Source organism: Leucopleurus acutus (genome assembly GCF_964270905.1).
Source record: "Leucopleurus acutus genome assembly, chromosome: 2".
NCBI classification, from domain to species: Eukaryota; Metazoa; Chordata; class Mammalia; order Artiodactyla; family Delphinidae; genus Leucopleurus; species Leucopleurus acutus.
The window spans coordinates 53,569,853-53,589,159 of record NC_139143.1 but is presented as its reverse complement, the minus strand read 5'-3'; the positions used below and the strand labels follow the sequence as shown (position 1 = coordinate 53,589,159).

At 36.2% G+C, this 19,307-nt stretch overlaps 1 protein-coding gene across 4 annotated transcripts in view; it reads right to left on the bottom strand.

Annotated features, from left to right (window-relative positions):
* EDEM3 (ER degradation enhancing alpha-mannosidase like protein 3) overlaps positions 1-19,307 on the bottom strand; it is a 97,033-nt gene that overhangs the window by 28,949 nt on the left and 48,777 nt on the right. For 3 of the 4 annotated variants that reach the window (XM_082833487.1, XM_082833488.1, XM_082833490.1), the window contains exons 14-19: positions 16,185-16,350; positions 15,778-15,932; positions 14,344-14,500; positions 12,103-12,294; positions 10,628-10,793; positions 8,362-8,547 (exon numbers count right to left, since the gene is read on the bottom strand). In XM_082833487.1, the coding sequence (XP_082689613.1) occupies positions 8,362-8,547; positions 10,628-10,793; positions 12,103-12,294; positions 14,344-14,500; positions 15,778-15,932; positions 16,185-16,350 (1,022 nt within the window). The remainder of the gene's footprint in view (positions 1-8,361; positions 8,548-10,627; positions 10,794-12,102; positions 12,295-14,343; positions 14,501-15,777; positions 15,933-16,184; positions 16,351-19,307) is intronic. The other variant, XM_082833489.1, reaches the window with a different exon arrangement.

Here is a 19,307-nt window from a genome sequence, read left to right as displayed (position 1 = left end):
CCACTCTTATTCAACATAGTTTTGGAAGTTTTAGCCACAGAAATCAGAGAAGAAAAGGAAATAAAAGGAGTCCAAATCGGAAAAGAAGAAGTAAAGCTGTCACTGTTTGCAGACAACATGATACTATACATAGAGTATCCTAAACATGCTACAAGAAAACTACTAGAGCTAATCAATCAATTTGGTAAAGTAGCAGGTTACAAAATTAATGCACAGAAATCTCTGGCATTCCTATACACCAATGATAAAAAATCTGAAAGTGAAATTAAGGAAACACTCCCAGTTACCACTGCAACAAAAAGAATAAAATACCTAGGAATAAACCTACCTAAGGAGACAAAAGACCTGTATGCAGAAAACTATAAGACACTGATGAAAGAAATTAAAGATGATACAAATAGATGGAGAGATAGACCATGTTCTTGGATTGGAAGAATCAACATTGTGAAAATGACTCTACTACCCAAAGCAATCTACAGATTCAATGCAATCCCTATCAAACTACCACTGGCATTTTTCACAGAACTAGAACAAAAAATTTCACAATTTGTATGGAAACACAGAAGACTCTGAATAGTCAAAGCAATCTTGAGAAAGAAAAACGGAGCTGGAGGAATCAGGCGCCCCGACTTCAGAGTATACTACAAAGCTACAGTAATCAAGCCAGTATGGTACTGGCACAAAAACAGAAATATAGATCAATGAAACAGGATAGAAAGCCCAGAGATAAACCCACACACATATGGTCACCATATTTTTGATAGAGGAGGCAAGAATATAAAATGGAGATAAGACAGCCTCTTCAAAAAGAGGTGCTGGGAAAAGTGGTCAGCTACATGTAAAAGAATGAAATTAGAACACTCTCTAAGAGCATACACAAAAATAAACTCAGAATGGATTAAAGACCTAGATGTAAGGCCAGACACTATCAAACTCTTACAGGAAAACATAGGCAGAACACTCTATGACATAAATCACAGCAAGATCCTTTTTGACCCACCTCCTAGACTAATGGAAATAAAAACAAAAATAAACAAATGGGACCTAATGAAACTTCAAAGCTTTTGCACAGCAAAGGAAACCATAAACAAGATGAAAAGACAACCCTCAGAATGGGAGAAAATATTTGCAAATGAAGCAACTGACAAAGGATTAATCTCCAAAATTTATAAGCAGCTCATGCAGCTCAACAGCAAAAAACCAAAAATCCCAATCCAAAACTGGGCAGAAGACCTAAATAGTCATATCTCCAAAGGAGATATACAGATTGCCAACAAACACATGAAAGAATGCTCAACATCACTAATCATTAGAGAAATGCAAATCAAAACTACAATGAGGTATCACCTCATACCAGTCAGAATGGCCATCATCAAAAAATCTACAAACAATAAATGCTGGAGGGGTTTGGAGAAAAGGGAACCCTCTTGCACTGCTGCTGGGAATGTAAACTGATATAGCCACTATGGAGAACAGTATGGAGGTTCCTTAAAAAACTATAAATAGAACTACCATACGACCCAGCAATGCCACTACTGGGTATATACCCTGAGAAAACCATAATTCCAAAAGGGTCATGTACCACAATGTTCACTGCAGCTCTATTTGCAATACCCAGGACATGGAAGCAACCTAAGTGTCCATCGACAGATGAATGGATAAAGATGTGGCACATATATACAACGGAATATTACTCAGCCATAAAAAGAAACGAAATTGAGCTATATGTAATGAGGTGGATAGACCTAGAGTCTGTCATACAGAGTGAAGTAAGTCAGAAAGAGAAAGACAAATACCATATGCTAACACATATATATTGAATTTAAGAAAAAAAATGTCATGAAGAACCTAGGGGTAAGACAGCAAAAAAGACACAGACCTAGTAGAGAATGGACTTGAGGATATGGGGAGGGGGAAGGGTAAGCTGTGACAAAGCAAGAGAGAGGCATGGACATATATACACTACCAAACGTAAGGTAGATAGCTAGTCAGAAGCAGCCGCATAGCACAGGGAGATCAACTCAGTGCTTTGTGACCACCTAGAGGGGTGGGATAGGGAGGGTGGGAGGGAGGGAGACGCAAGAGGAAAGAGATATGGGAACATATGTATATGTCTAACTGATTCACTTTGTTATAAAGCAGAAACTAACACAACATTGTAAAGCAATTATACTCCAATAAAGATGTAAAGAAAAAAAGAAGATGTGGCACATATATACAATGGAATATTACTCAGCCATAAAAAGAAACGAAATTGAGTTATTTGTAGTGAGGTGAATGGATCCAGAGTCTGTCATACAGAGTTATGTGAGAAAGAGAAAAACAAATACTGCATGCTAACACATATATATGGAATCTAAAAAAATAAAAAGGTCATGAAGAACCTAGGGGTAAGACGGGAATAAAGACGCAGACCTACTAGAGAATGGACTTGAGGACATGGGGAGGAGGAAGGGTAAGCTGGGACTTAGTAAGAGAGTGGCATGGACATATATATACTACCAAATGTAAAATCGATAGCTAGTGGGAAGCAGCTGCATAGCACAGGGAGATCAGCTCAGTGCTTTGTGACCACCTAGAGGGGTAGAATAGGGAGGGTGGGAGAGAGGGAGATGCAAGAGGGAAGAGGTATGGGGATATATGTATATGTATAGCTGATTCACTTTGTTATAAAGCAGAAACTAATACAACATTGTAATGCAATTATACTCCAATAAAGTTGTTAAGAGAAAAAAAAGATACATGCACCCCAATGTTCATTGCAGCACTATTTAAAATAGCCAGGACATGGAAGCAACCTAAATGTCCATCAATAGATGAATGGATAAAGAAGATGTGGTATACACACCACTGTAAAGCAATTATACTTCAATAAAGATGTAAAAAAAAAAAAAAAAGATGTGGTGTGTGTGTGTATACACACACACACACACACACACACACACACACACACAATGGACTATTACTCAGCCATAAAAAGAATGAAATAATGTCATTTGCAGCAACATGGATGGACCTAGAGATTATCACACTAAGTGAAGTAAGTCAGAGAGAGAAAGACAAATACCATATGATATCACTTAACATGTGGAATCTAAAATACGACACAAATCAACATATCTACAAAACAGAAAAGACTGTCAGACATAGAGAACAGAGTTCTAGTTGCCAAGGGAGAGGGGAGGTGGTGGAGGGAAGGACTGAGAGTTTGGGATTAACATATGCAAACTAGTATATATAGGATGGATAAAGAAACAAGGTGCTACTGTATAGCACAGGCAACTATATTCAATATCCTCTGATAAACGATATTGGAAAAGAATATATATATATATATAACTCAATCAGTTTGCTGTACAACAGACATTAACACAACATTGTAGATCAGCTATACTTCAATTTAAAAAAGTAACAGTGTAATATAGGAAAAGGAAAGATCAAGTGTATTTTCAAATTGTGTTTTATACTTAAACTCAAAGCAACTCAATTTTTAAAAACACTATCAAGATAAAAGAATTTGATAAGGAGGGTAAAAATAAGTAGGCAAATACAAATAACCCCAATAAAATACAAATAACGCTAATAAAATACAAATAACCCCAATAAAAGTAGAAGCTACAACACAGAATTAAATTTATTAAGAAATCTTATTGCTTAATACTATAAAATCTCAATGAAAACTTAAAACAAGATCTGATTCAATTTACAGGTAAGTGTATGTTCCTGGATGGAAAGTCAATATTTAACAAAATTTTCCTGTTTACATGTAAGGTGTGCAATTATACAATTCCAAAATGAATCCCAATTCTACTTCTTTTTCTTTTCTTTTGGGACCAGATAGAATTATTTTTAAATTCCTATGGAAGAGTATACATCACAGAGAAGTCAAGAAATTCTGAAAAGTATTAGTGACAGGAGAGTTGCCTTATCAGATAATAAAATTTATTCAAAATAGCAAACTTTTATTATTGGCACAGGAATAAACAGATTAGTGGAAAAGAAGAGCAAGTCCAAAAACAGATTGAATATATAAGAATATCTGATATATAGCAAAGTGGCAACAACCAGCTAAATAAAAATGGCAGTTGGAAAAGTACAAAAAGGAAGAAAGAATCTACCACACCACTACAAATCTTCATTCTAAGGTGCCTGCTGTCACAGTATGGAGTATCATAGTCCTAAGAGTGTAATGACTACATCATTACATTCAGGAATGGTGTATCAGAAACACAGGAAGCAAAAAAAAAAAAAAAAAAATGAAAAAAATCTCAAGATACCAAAAAAAAAGAAAAGTACTAAGTTTTAATAATGAGAAGACAAAGGAGCCTTGGCAAAGACTTCGAGACTGGATGTTCTACAATCATTCATTCATCCACACAACCAGCATTTACTGAAAGCAAGGAATACAGAGCTGACACACAGGTAAAGAAGTACAATGTAATATAAATGTCAAAGTATCTGTGCAACCATATTAAGATGTCCATACATTTTATCTAAGAAAATAAGAGAAAAGTTCATAGAAAAGATAGCATTTAAAATACTTGGTATTTACAATGACTGAACGTTTTTAAAGAAGAAAAGGTTGTGGGAGTGGGATAGGGATTAACAAGGCATTTCCAGAAAGACGGAAGAGATGAGCAAATGCAAAAGTGCATGAGAAAACACGCGGTGGTTGGAGAAGAGAAGCTGGGGTAGGTAAGTATTAATTCTGCTAGTGTTTCAGTTGCCCCTTTCCAGGCAAAGATGCCATCTGTTTGCATACTAGATTTGTCTCCTCATAATCAAATTCCTTCCAATAGCAATCTAAGTTCTACAGATCAACCAAAGGACAGATTCACTGCAATCAAGTTGAGTGGAGGATAATCTTAGGAAAAGTAACACTGCCACACTTAAATCTTGAGCAGTTCAAACCATGAGACCTTTCTTTTATTTCCTGTTTTCTCTGTCTGCCTCTTTACCAGACAGACACAAATATAGGAGTAGCCCTGAGAATATCTGTCTATAGCTCTTAAGGCATTGGAATTCTACGCTATAAACTGTAAGTATGACAATGTATTGAAATTTTTAAATGCTGATTTTTTTTCCCCATTGAGAAATACTACTGGGAAAAGTCAATTGAATCTCAATTGTAAATTGTTTCAATTTGGATCTAAGGGTAAACAACACAGTGTCCTTTGTTTGTGGGCACAGGGTGGGAATTATTATTAAGTACCTTTACAAATTCTTGAAATTTTGGAAACGGACACATGACAGACACGATATTAACACTCCTATGGATAACTTAATTTTTAGAAGTGTGACTGGTTTGATCTGAGGAAGCAGCATTTCCACTTAATAAATTACTAATGCTTTATTTCGGAAGAAGAATGTGTAGTAAGTTATCTGGACATTTTTGCTAGCAGATAGGACTGTTGCAGATACTTCTATATTAATAGCTGGGACTTATCAGAATTAGAAGGTGGGAGTAGTGGCTTGTTCTGGGGTTTCTGTTTTCTGTCTTAATACGTGGGAAGAATGCCTCAATCAAAACTGTGTGACTTTTTAAGGGAAATACGTATCTGTGGAATGAGATTTTTAGAAAAGCCAATCTGGATGACATGTGATCGTTCGGATTTAAGGCTGCTATGATTTGGTGTACTTATATAATCCCACCTAGTACCCCTGATGGCACAATACGGCCAGATACAGAGTTAGGAGATAAAAAAAGAGGTGCGTGGGGTGCCTTCTTGGTCTTGTTTAGTGTTTCTCAAAGTATAGCTGTGTGCAATTAACTGGGATGCTTGTTTAAAATTTCAGATTCTGATCCCCCACTTTCAGAGAGTCTGATTCAATACTCTGGAGTAGGACTCAGGAATCTACACTTTTAACTCCTACATCAGCTGATTCTGATGCAGAAGAGAAACACTGATGCACGCAGTAATGGCAAAGGACAAATTAATGATAACCACTACAGACGTTAACTTAGAGTATTTTCCTAAGTGAATAAAGCAGTTGATTTAATAAAACTATTATCATTGACTTTAGTTACACTGATAAATATTAACAATTATACTATAACTCATTGCTGATAGTTAATAATGCCGTACAGTTCTTTAAAAAGCTATACCAAAAGGGCAATTTTTCAAGACTTTTTGTCAAAATATCACTCTATAACAGAAATACAGTTCAAAAAATTGACTATCAAAACTTAAAAAAAATATATAATTTAAATAAAGCCCTTTTATTTCAAGGTCCTTAAGGGAATACTGTTACGCTGTTCAGACTTTTTTTAAATAGTAGAACTGATCTTTTTTCATATCTTTTCTCTGGTATAAGCAGCACATGCTTTACCACAGTCTTCCAGTCCTCACCCCACACACTCCTACACATACACGGGTTTTTTAAACAAGTCGATCTTTTAAATATTTTACACTGCATTCAAATAAAAAGTAATCAAAAATAACACGTGCCATACAACGTCTTTGTTAGAGTGACTCTTGCATTGCTATGGACTACTGAGTTCACCTATTAGATATTTCATTTATACATAAATAAACTAATTTATAGATCAATAAAGAATCATGATTATGGGGGCTTCCCTGGTGGCGCAGTGGTTGAGAATCTGCCTGCCAATGCAGGGGACAAGGGTTCGAGCCCTGGTCTGGGAAGATCCCACATGCCACGGAGCAACTAAGCCCGTGCACCACAACTACTGAGCCTGAGCATCTGGAGCCTGTGCTCCGCAACAAGAGAGACCGCGACAGTGAAAGGCCTGTGCACCGTGATGAAGAGTAGCCCCCGCTCACCACAACTAGAGAAAAGCCCTTGCACAGAAACGAAGACCCAACACAGCCATAAATAAATTAATTAATTAATTAAAAAAAAAAAGAATCATCATTATGGGACAGCTGACTAGACATGAAAATAATCTAATTACTTTAAACCAGATATTATCATGGTAGCCACTGAAATATATATATGTGCACACACATGTGTGTACATACATGTATATATACACATACATATATGTAATTTAAGGCTTATTAAAGATACTTACTACTATTAATAATGTAGCTCGGAATCATTTTACCTTTTAATATTGCTGCTGAAATTCCAATGGTAGCACAAAATAGGGGGGAAAAAAGCAAAGGCATTAAAGAGTTATATGGAATAATATTTTGCCTGTGTTTGACGTGCTTAAATGCATGTATATAGGAAAGAAGATCTGAGTTGGAAAAAAGGGCTCAGAAAAAAAAAAAAACAGGCACATAGGCGGATTTAAGAAGATCAGAAATCCTTTCTACTGTTTCTATTTATACATCCTTACATACATCCTACTCATTCCACAGTCCTTAAATAGTTGACATCTCAATGAATCTCAAAGAATAAAGCAATACAAGAAGACAAGACAAAACATTAATTTGGCTAGCACTAGATTATTGCTAAACTTTTTTTTTTTATTGTTCCACTTGGAAGATATACTGAATTGAAATGAATAAGTTTCCTACCTATCTACCAAGCAAACATCCCAACATCAACAACCCTGTGCAGATTATACAACTTTATCCATTTAAGGGGGGGTGGGAGGAGTACTGCTCTCTCTATAGGTATCTCCAGTGGATAAGAAAGACTGCTGTTATAAGCAGGATTTCAGTCTATATCTGATGGTTCACTTTCCCTCATTTCTCCTCTATTCCTAGATGTGAAACTATGAAAGAATACTAGTTAAGACCTTGCATTTATACAGCAATTTGGGTTTCAAAGAGCTTTCAAGTTACTAACAAACATTTTGGCCTAGAGAGGACTATATCATGAATTAAGGCATGCTATCTTGTTCTTCAGGCATCAGCCATGTATAACTCTTGTAACTTATAAATACCTATGTGATGAACTTGGATCTCAATGGAAAGAAGCTGCTAGATTTCTATTGCCTTCATCAAGACAGTGGTCATTTGATTATAGGTGGCCTGGTAAAACCCCACTACTATTATATTGTATATAACACCCTTCTATACAATCTCTTATTATTCCTTATTAAAAAAATAGAAGATGTAGTATCAGTGAAATTGAATGGTGAACATCTGTGGATATTAAAAATGACTCAGTGTAATCTCTTATATTTTTATCACTGGGCAGAATTATAGCAAAAATTATAAATTACATACAAAAATATAATTCTAGAAACATTCTAACTCAGCGAACAAAGCAAAATAAACATTTTACTACCCTTTTTTCCAAAAGAAAAATATATTTTGAAACCATCTTCTAAAAAGTTTACTTCTTTTAACCAGTGAACCATAAATAATCTTTTTGTAACTCATTTTTGTTATCAAGTTAGGAAAATTAATGCTAAGCTGAATACAAATGATTTTCTACCCTTACCTCGATCTTTTGCTTTGTCAGAAAGGAGGACCTCTACCTCCTCATATTCCCGGATGGCGTCCAATATGATACTTCCTTCTTTACTGAATAAGAACAGCATGGGAATTGTGATGTCATCTGTGTCCTTTCCATCACCTGCCATCTGGAACAGAGGGGCAGTATCACTGCTGCTCCCCTCATTGTCATCTAGCCAGAAAATGAATACAGCAAACATAAAAACGTTCATCCATTAAAAAGGTCTAGCTACCAATCTTTACTGTTGTTTACCTGTTGACAGCATTAATTTTCTGCATCAAGAACCACAGAAACACTCATACTTTTGGGGCCCACTAATTCTACTCCTAGAAATCTATCCTGAGGAAATAATTCAAAAGAAGGAAAATGATCTATGCCTGAAAAAGTTTACTGGAGTGCTTTTTGTAACTGTCAATAACTGTAAACTATTATAAGTAAATTATAACGAACTACCTGAGGGAACACACAGAAAAACAAAATGTTGTTATTACATAAAAAAAGTAGAACACAAAATTCTAGATTATGACTATAAAGATTTCACATGCTTATGAAAAAGCCTAAAAATGGAAAAATTCAAAGACTTGAATTACAATGATAGAACTATGAAATTTTATTGTTGTTTAGGATTTCTTCGAATGGCATTATATTGTTTTACCAAACTACAAATTGACGGTTCTTTTTAAGATACTGTGCACAAGGAATAATTATGACTATACTGTTTTTTCCTCTGTAAGTTGAATGAAACACTATTGTTACTTTATGCCGGCTAAATAATAGGAGTACGACTGCTAAATACTGTTTTACTGGTGATGCCAGTTACGTCCAGCCCTAATCTTACATGCCAGTCTCCCTGGAGAACTTGCCCATCCCTTCACAGACGGCTTGCGTGGATAGGCCCTTCTAAGTGGAGAATACCATGTAGAACCCATCCCCTTAGCAGTAACTGACTAGACAAAGGATGGTTACCTGACCTTCAGTCTCTCTGCTGCTTGTCACTGTTACAACCACTCAACTCCACCACTGTAGCTTGAAAGTGGCTATAGATGACATGGAAACAAACTGACATACTGTGTTCTAGAAAACTTTCATTTACAAAAACAGGCAGTGAGCTGAACTTGGCTTGCAGGCTGTAGTTTGCCAACCACTCATTTAAGTTATGAAGCAGAATTTCTCCTAATACTTACTTAGACTAATGAAATTCATGCATTCATTAAATTAACACTGGCGTGCCGATATGAGATAAGCAAAGGGCATAGTAAACAATGTTTCACTGAAATAAATCCTACTGTTTTATTTTAAATCTCTTAATGTTTATTTACCCTGAGTTCAAAAAGGAAATCTATCCTAATTAGAAAGAACAAATTCAAAATGGAGTTCCCCTGGGAGACAATCTATACAGAAGAACTAACTTCACAAATAGGATGTGACCTCAGGTTTTCCAGTTCTTTCTGAATGTAAACTCATATTTACTTAAAGCATAGAAAAATTTATATTTTCCCTGATAGTCATGCCCTGCTTGTCACGATATCAGTGATTTTTCTGTGGAAAATGAAAAGGCAAACACACTGGTTGAAATACATGCGTAAAATAATTTGAAGTTTGTAATTTCAGTGGAAAAAGACCCAAGGAGATAAAAACTTGCTAGCAACTAGTGCTTATACCCATGATATGTCAGTTATTTTAGGAAATTTTATATATACTATCTTCAAACCTTACAACCACCTAAAAGATATTTATTACCATTTTCACTGGAGCTAAAAAATACGCTATGGAATAAACAGATAAAGAAACTAAAGCTGGGCCAAGGTTACACCATGATTTTGTGGTAGAGCCAGGAACTACAACCCCACGTGTCTGACTCCACAGCTGGCACCTATGTGGAGTCATGGATACTTTCAGTGACTCCCCACTGGAGGTGGCAGGGTGTAATTCTTGCTCCTAGGGGGCTTTGGATCTCATGGGCCCATTTTTTTATCCGTGGTATTGGGTGTTTTTAGCACTCACTCCTACTGCACCTTCACACCGGACCCCAAGTACTTTTATTGGCATTAATATACAGAAACCCAAATCTAGACTTTCAAACAAGATATGAGATATATACACATTCTTAAGAGAGTTATTGGATTACCTATCCATTATGCCAGCTAGTGAAGTAAAAATAATGCCAAACTCTGATAAAAGTTTGGAAAATGAAAGGAAAAATCCTAAAAATTATGTCTTAGTCAACACAATGACATGGAGGCTTACTTACCAATAACAATGCCACCAATGGCTCCAGCATTCTGGATGTTGCGTGCCTTTTCTGCAAACATGCACTGTCCTCTTTGTATCAAAGCAATCTTTCCCATCACTGCCTCAGGGTTAGTAAGCTCTGAACAACCATTGTACGGTTTACTGCTTGCAACAAATCCTCTTGTCTGGCAGAAATATAAGTAACTTAAGTCATCTTTTATCTTCTCCAATCACTACCTAGTCATTAAAATTCAATATCTAGAGCTTTAAGTAGACCTCACTTCTTTTCTAATGATAACATATACAATATATATTTAGCATAAATTTTTGTTTTGAACATTTTGTATATTATAGTACCCAACCAATATTTCTACTGTGCTTTGCAGTTTATGAAGCATTTTTACGTAAATTACTAAACCAGATCTTTATAATGACTCTGAGTGAAGTAATACAGATGATATTTCCATTTTACGTATGGGAAAACGGAGATTCAGTTTACATAATTTGCTCAAAGTCACTATGTTAGTAAGTGGTAAAGTTGGAACCTCAGGCTGACTCACTACGTACCCATACCTACACTTACAAGAAGCTGGGAACCATTTTTAAACCATCACTGGTAACAGGAAAAATTTTTGAAAAGAGGGGAAAAATGGATTTAATCTACATGAATCTGCAAGCAGTTCTTCTTCCTAGAAAAATTAAATCCACCAGAGAACTGATTTTAAAGATGTGAGTGTAAAGATGTTTTAAGATCCTTCTCTCTCTTAGAAGGTAAATTCCATGAGGGCATAAATCTTCACTGGTTTTTGTAAACTTGATACATAGCAAATATCTAAAATACTACCTAGAATAAGAGTTACTGAATAAATGAATCAACTATAAACCTACATAGCTTTAAAATATACACTAGAAAAAGTTTAAATTGGGGGTAACAGAGTTCAAAGGCCACTGGCTTTAGATGATCAGAATACTTGGGTTCTGGTCTAGTGGCTAGCTTTGCTACCAGTTAGTCAGACAGTTGAACCTGTGAACTTCATTTCCTACAGTAAAACTAATACGATAGACTAGCTTAATGGCCTTCCAAATTTGCTCAGGGGAACCTCAGTGTCTGATGCTCTCCACAGCCACTTGTCCGGAAGCACCTCTGCTTTAGCTGTTCCCTACATTAAGCCTCTGAGTTAGATTTTTGTTCAAAGAAAGGTTTCAGTAGTTAAAAAGTTTGAAAACCATTTTTAGATAAGTTACAGGCATTGAATTAGAGAACAATATCTGAACATTTTAAGTAAAATTCTATAACCATACTGCATACATAAATTATGACTCAGTATTTTCAAGATACACTTTTAATTTTAATCTACTTTAATCTGGGAGATTAAATATTTAGGTGTTTTAAATAAGTTAAAACTACTAAATTAGAAAAGAGACTAAGAAATTAGACAATACTTAAATAATATTCGAGTTCAATTTCAACAAGCATATTATAGGTGTACATACCTCTTTATGTTTAGACAGATCTAGCCCAAACTGAGCTGGACCAGCAGTTAACACTACCCGGCCAAAAAATGGGTGAGAAACAATTTGTACAGCTCGTGGAGGCAGCTGCTGCTCTTTTTGTTGTTGACTTGACAATTCAATCATCTCCTGCATAAACCTCAACCCATCTTCCGCGTCAATTGAACTAGCAGCCTAGGAAAGAAACAAATTAATTTTATCCTTTCTTTCTGGAAACTTTCAACTTTTTGATTTCTTAAATACTACTGCACTATAGTTTTCTACTCTAAAATTTATCCTATCAGTTTTGGTCTCTACCAAATGTTTATGGCCTTATTTGTTCTCAAAAATATTACTTCTGGAAATATTTTCTGAATATAACATCTGTAATTTTTATTAATGTCTCTTCCACTGTCCTATAAACCACTTTTGGTACAAATTGAGAAGTGCACTTCCACTAAATGCTCACTTTGCTTGTTCTCTCCTCTGGTTGCCCTTTTAAGAAATAAACCTCATAACTGACCCATATTCCCCACCTTCTTCGAAATTATGAACCAACAACCAGATTAAATTCAAAACATAAGTATCAGGCACCTATTACATCTCAGTACTTGACTAGGCACTAGGGACATAATCTTTTACTTTAAGAAGTTTGTATCTAGAGGAGAGAGACATGTAAAATTAGCTATGAAAAAAATTCTCGAGTGGGAAAGTGGACTAGTAACATAGACAAAGGAAGGACTGATTCTGTCAGTGTGTATCTGGGAAATATTCGGAATGATTCAAATTGAATCTTAATAGAGGAAAAGTTGAAGAGTGCCTGACTACAGGAGGAAAAGGATGAATTCCTAACACCTTATAGAAAAAGTCAATGGAACCTGACAAGGGATAGAGGATAGAGGAGAATGGAAAGGAGCTGGGAGAAAGAAATGCAAGCCCATTCTGAGATTTCTAGTTTTGGTGACTTAGAGAATGATGATAGGGTTGACTGAGATGGAGAACGAAAGGGCAGAGAGACAGACTGTAGTGGGAGCAGGGAGACAGAACAGGTTTGGACAGATTGAGATTGAGATGCAGAAATGTATGACAGGTAGATTATAGCTGGGTTTAAAAAGTAAAGTAAAGTTGGGTTTAAGAAGTAAAGTAAAATCAGGATTACATACATGTATCACGTGTACAAAGATGACAGCAGAGCTTGTAGAAATAGATGACACTATTGAAGAAGAGTATAGTAAGAAAAACATACGATCCAGATTCTTTGGTAGTGCCTACACTGAGTCGTGCCGAGAAGAGCTGCAAAGGAATCTACAAAATATTGCACAGAGTATTTGGAAAGGTGTTGCTGGAATACCCTGGAAGCCAAGAAAGGGGTAGGTTTTAAAAAGAGGCCAGCCAATAGTTACATAAAAGTTCAATCAGAGGAGGACTAAGGGGCTACTGGCTGGCAATTATGTCACTGGTGACCCATGTGAAAGCAATGTCATCAGGGATGTCATTCCCACCGCTGGGGAGTGAGGATGAGTGAAACGTAAGGAAGCAGACAGAGTCTTGTTAGGGAAGGAGGGATGACGTGGCAAGAATAGGGATGATGAGACAGAAACCTGAGGGGAAGGCAAGGTGAGGAGAAGGCAAGGTGGTGGGAAGGCTGAATCTGAGATTATGGGGTATCCGAATATGGTTCTACGTTGAAATTATTTCTCAAACTGTAGTTTTCTCAGAATTAATGCAGTAATAAGGTGAATAATTTAAAGCCCTCGGGTTATGAAAGCTTTTAAAGCAAAAATCAATAAAAATTTCCCGAAGAGGTATGTTATGTTTCCTAGGCATAGATAAATAAATGCATATTTTGATTTCTATAATGAATAAAAGTATTTAAATTCAGCTCTTTGGAAACTAAAATAGTATAAAATAGAGATATAAATATTAAAACGAATTATTAGCTTTTAAGATTATGTTCTAAATAAAATAGTGGAAAGACAAGCGACTGAGAAACAGAAAACTTAGATCTGAGTCCTATATTTGACCATATTAACGTAAGCAAACTACTTGTGACTTGATTGATTTATACTACAAAGGGGTTTAATCAGATGGCTTTCCAAAATACTTCCAAGTCCTAAAATTCTGATACTCTGACTTTAAACCACACACTGAAGGTTTTTAAAAAGCCAAATGTCATTATCTTATTAAAGCTACTGAGACCAAAGAGGACAGAGATGGTAGCTAATTAGTACAGCAATGTCTTACTTGGATTGCATGTTGAACCAACTGGACTCTCCCATCTTTGAGGTGAATCAAACTCACCCCCATCTTCTTCAAGATTTCTAAATGCTCAGGGTTAGTGGCCATGAAATCTCTGGCTCTCAGAGGGGGTTTAGCTCCACTCCTGAAACTCTCCTCTCTGCTAAAAGTAATTATAGGCAAGGCTTAAAAAAACCCACAAGTCAGAATTGGGAAAAAAAGCATAAGGCAAACAAATTGCTAGTTTTAAACTAGTGAAAAATGGAATAACTAGAAAGAGTTACTTACCTACATATAACTTAGGTTTTTAATAAGTGGTATAGCTTTCAAATATATTTTACAGTTACAAAAGCTTGTATATTATCTATAAGGCAGTATTAATCAACAGCATTACAATTATTTGAAGGTACACAATAGGTTGGCTTAGAGATTTATTACTATTTATTTCTCCCTCAAAAATCAGATGTTGGGGCTTCCCTGGTTGCGCAGGGGTTGGGAGTCTGCCTGCCTATGCAGGGGACTGGGTTCCTCCGGTCCAGGAGGATCCCACATGCCGCGGAGCGGCTAGGCCCATGAGCCATGGCTGCTGAGCCTGCGCGTCCGGAGCCTGTGCTCCGCAGCGGGAGAGGCCACAACGGTGAGAGGCCCGCGTAACGCAAAAAACCACAACCCCCCCCCCCCAAAAAAAAACAGATGTTTCTCTCAATATTTTAAAAGCAAAACAATACTTATATCAGTGAACAATAACATTCACTTAAGAAAAATAATTTTTTAAAATTTCCTAGTAATGGTTTTTCTAATGTAACTATTTGGAAGAAAATGCACTCATTAAGGCAAAAAGTTTTATTCAACAACCAAGAATAAGTACCTCGTCAAAAAAATCAAATCAAAACACTGTTATTTTTCCTATACAGAAACTACAGATGAAAGGAAAAATATTTTCTACATATATAAAACGTGGAAATATTTGATGAAACTGTTGTGTAAAAATGTGCTCTGGATCTAGAGGGGTGGGATAGGGAGGGTGGGAGGGAGATGCAAGAGGGAGGAGACATGGGGATATATGTATATGTATAGCTGATTCACTTTGTTATAAAGCAGAAACTAACACACCATTGTAAAGCAATTATCCTCCAATAAAGATGTTAAAAAAAAATGTGCTGTGGAACTTACAAACTATCATACGCTGCCATTATTACTTGGTTCATTAAACAAAAGATACACAGAAAATTTCCATAATAATAAAAAGACATTACTGCAGAATAAACTTTGCTATCTAACTTTACTCACCAATTTTTAATTTTAATCAGTGATAAGTACATACTCAATATTTTTTAAATCTAAATGAATATCTTCTTGGCTGTTATATGTTCCTTACATTCTCTGTCATTTACTAAGAATTAATTTTGATATTAACAAATATAAAATAAGACATCTTACACTCTGATGATGCCTCTAGGACAGCTCTTGTCCACCACATTTTTCAAGGGTTCACGAATGCTCTGAGCATACAGTGGGTCATTAGGGAAGAGAATCTGAGTGTTTGGACAAGTCCAATCAAAATTACTGTCATCCAGTTCTGTATATTCTGAAGTCTAAAAATATAAAAGAATGTTATGTAAATAATTATTTTACTTTATAGTTTGTTCAAAGGAAACATTAAGTGAAATGTAAGTATACACAGGATGTAATACAAGAAAACAAAATAAGAAAACATCAAGGGTACTTCTCCTACCACACTATATTTACAGAATTCTAGTCATGGATTACTTTTTCCTTGGAAAAACAAAACACACACACAGGAGTAAAAAAGAGAGTAAGACATTTAGTTGAAAAACATAACCTACTGTGTTTTTTTTAGAGATTCTTTGATTTGTAGTAGAGAGCCAAAGAGGTAACAGATGAGCTTCTGTTGTAAAAATGTAATCTTCTATGTCAAAAATAACGTCTTCTTTATCCGCGAATAACAGGTAAAGATATTTAAACATTTCGGCCAAGAAGAAGGAATCCATTCTAAAATAAAAGGTTACAAATAAATCTAAGAACATAAAAATATCCAAATGTCAACTATCTGAAAGCCACAGAATCAAGGTCAATAAACCTGTCTACACCAGTACAGACATCCAAAGAACTATAGAATGTATCTATCCCCTGGTGGTAATAGCCTTGACTCCAAGCATATTCCAAGGAAATGAAAAAGACCAGAAGGGCTGCCTACCACACAGGTGCACTAAATCTTGTCAATACTGCAGACAAGGTTTTTCTATGGACCTTCTGAGGGAGTTTTCCATTTCTTCTACAGGGAACCAATAGCAGGGAGGTAACACAGATGATCTTTACTACTGAGGACCACATAAGAATCTTCAATTAATATTAATTGAACTGGATAAAGTAATACGATTTTGATGCAGCCATTTAAGTGATAATCAAGAAGGCTTAAAAGTAATCATTTACAAAACGTTACATGAAAAAAGTACAACACAAAATCACATGGACTATGATGATAACTTTGTAAACATTTAAATACCTGCCCAGTGTGACTTTACAAATGATTTAATGTTGTAACGTTTTAATAAACACTTTAAAGGAAAGCTTTTATAAAAAGTATAGGAAAAGAGCACAGTCGTTAGATGGAGTTACAATAACAAGGAATTTAATTATATGTGCTACTTCCCAAAGCATCCTAGCTTTTAGCAGTTACTAGACAGGCTGCATAGTTTCGTAACTGGCCAAGCACAATTCCTGGCACACAGCTGGCACTTGATAAATGTTTGCGAATGCAAGTTTAACCAGCATTACTAAAGAATGAACTGGAGAGGCAGCTGGACATAGCGGTAAAGAGCTGGGGCTTTGGAAATAGAAAAGAACTTCTGATGACGAGCTATGTGACCAAGGGGGATATTATATAAGGACTGTGAGCTTCAGTTTATTCTGAAAGGACATAATAACAATACATGCCTAACAGTGGTGCAAAGACTAAATGACATACTATAATGTCAACTATTTAGCATAGCACCCGGCATGCGTATGAGCTCAAAAACAGCGCTATCATTATTTTTCCCAGACATAAATGATGTTTTATTTTGGAACAACAACTGTAACGTTTCAACACTTCTTTGAACATTTCGGATGTTAATCATTTTATAACGGATAAAATACTTCCCTGTCAATCCGCAATACACTTACGGTAATTTAACTTTTTCTGGAGGACTGACGGTTATTACCATAAGCAAATGTTAGCTTAAGAACTGTAAACTGATGTGCAAGATTTTGATTTTTGGCAAATTCCACAAGTGATTCTGAAACAGATGATTTGTAAATGTTTAGAAAAGACTAGAGACATGGTAAGATCACTGCAGTATGAGTTGGGTAGAGCTAGCAAGTTTGGGTATCATATCACATAATCTATTTTGTACTTTAAAACCATAAATATGTACACAAATGCAAACACACAGGCATGAAAAATGTCTGGAAGACTGTTTCTAAAACTGCCAACAGTGATTATCTTAGGATGGCAAGTGGGGAAAGTATCGTAGGGAAGATTTTCATATTTTTTTTGCCATTTAAATTCTTTAACTGATCATTTATTATAAGAAAAATACAGATATTTCTTTTTTGAAAACTGTGTGTGGGGGGCCAGGGAATGGAGACACGGGTGAGCCAGACAACAGCACTGGTAGCTCCGTAGGGGAACAAGCAACCAAATGCAAAGAGCATTACATGGAAAATTTTAAGGCATAATTATCTAAACCCCAGATCCCTGAAAACAGTAATTTAGCTAATACATTAGATGACTGAGATGAAATTTAAGCCTTCTTTTTGGTCTAGAAACGCATACACACACACACAAAAAACGGCAACAGCGCTGCTGCACCAAGTGCACCTCGGGCATCCTTAACGCTGGACGTGATGCTTCAAGGGGCACTCTGCACACTGGACTGTGCAACCAGAGTGCAGCAAGGGCCGTCAGAGATGCAGAAACAGCGCCGCGGGAGGGACACTCAGCAGGAGGAAGAGGAAGGAGGCTGAATTTAGAAACACGGAACTCTGAACAGAGCAAATCACGTCTTCCTCTGTAATTCCTCCACCTGCTACGTTTCCTTCTGCTCTAGCGCTCATCACGTGGCTGTGATTACTTCTTTACATACCTATCTTCTTCACTGACCATAAGTCACAGGCGGGCAGGGACTGATTCTAATTTATCTTTTCATCCTCTTACCCAAGTGCAGCGTCTGGCGCACAGCGGGCGATTAATTTACTGTTCCTTGAATGAGCTGCCAGTAGAGCATATAGTCAAAAGCCTATCTGCCTTGATTAGAATTAACCTTACTAACTGTGTGACCTCAGGCAAGCTCCCCAACTCCCTGTGCCTTGGTTTCTTCATCTATAAAATGAAGATAATAATAGAAATTATACTTCAGAGGGTGGCTGTAAAGGATCAAATGAATTAAACATAGAAAGTGCTTAATTAGAAGAGTGCCTGAAATGTAGGAAGCAGCCAGTAAATGTTACAGATAAATACAAAAGCTATCTGCTTTCATTTCTTGCTGTTTTCTGTGTGTCTGCTTCCAGAAACCTATCCATTTCTTATCAGCTGTGGTCGGGGAAGGAGGTCCCAAGCCTAATTAACTATTATCTAAATGCTCCAAGAGAAGGACTGAGGGTCAATTCTGTGAGTAGATAATGAGTGTTGTATTTCACCTGTCCCTAGTTCCTCTGCCGGAAACTCCTTTTACTACTTTCCTTTTTCTAGTTTTCTAGTCCTGATCCTTCAGGACACAGGACGCTCAAGTGACTGTCATATCCCAATCTGCATTTCACGTCCCTTTAGTATGTTTCATAGCACATATACAATGCTTTAAAGCCTGTTTATCTGCCTGCCCCCGTGATTCAATGATAGAAAAGACATGTCTTTTTATCTTTAATCTTCAAAACCTAGTATAACTCTGGCACATAAGACACCTCAGTAA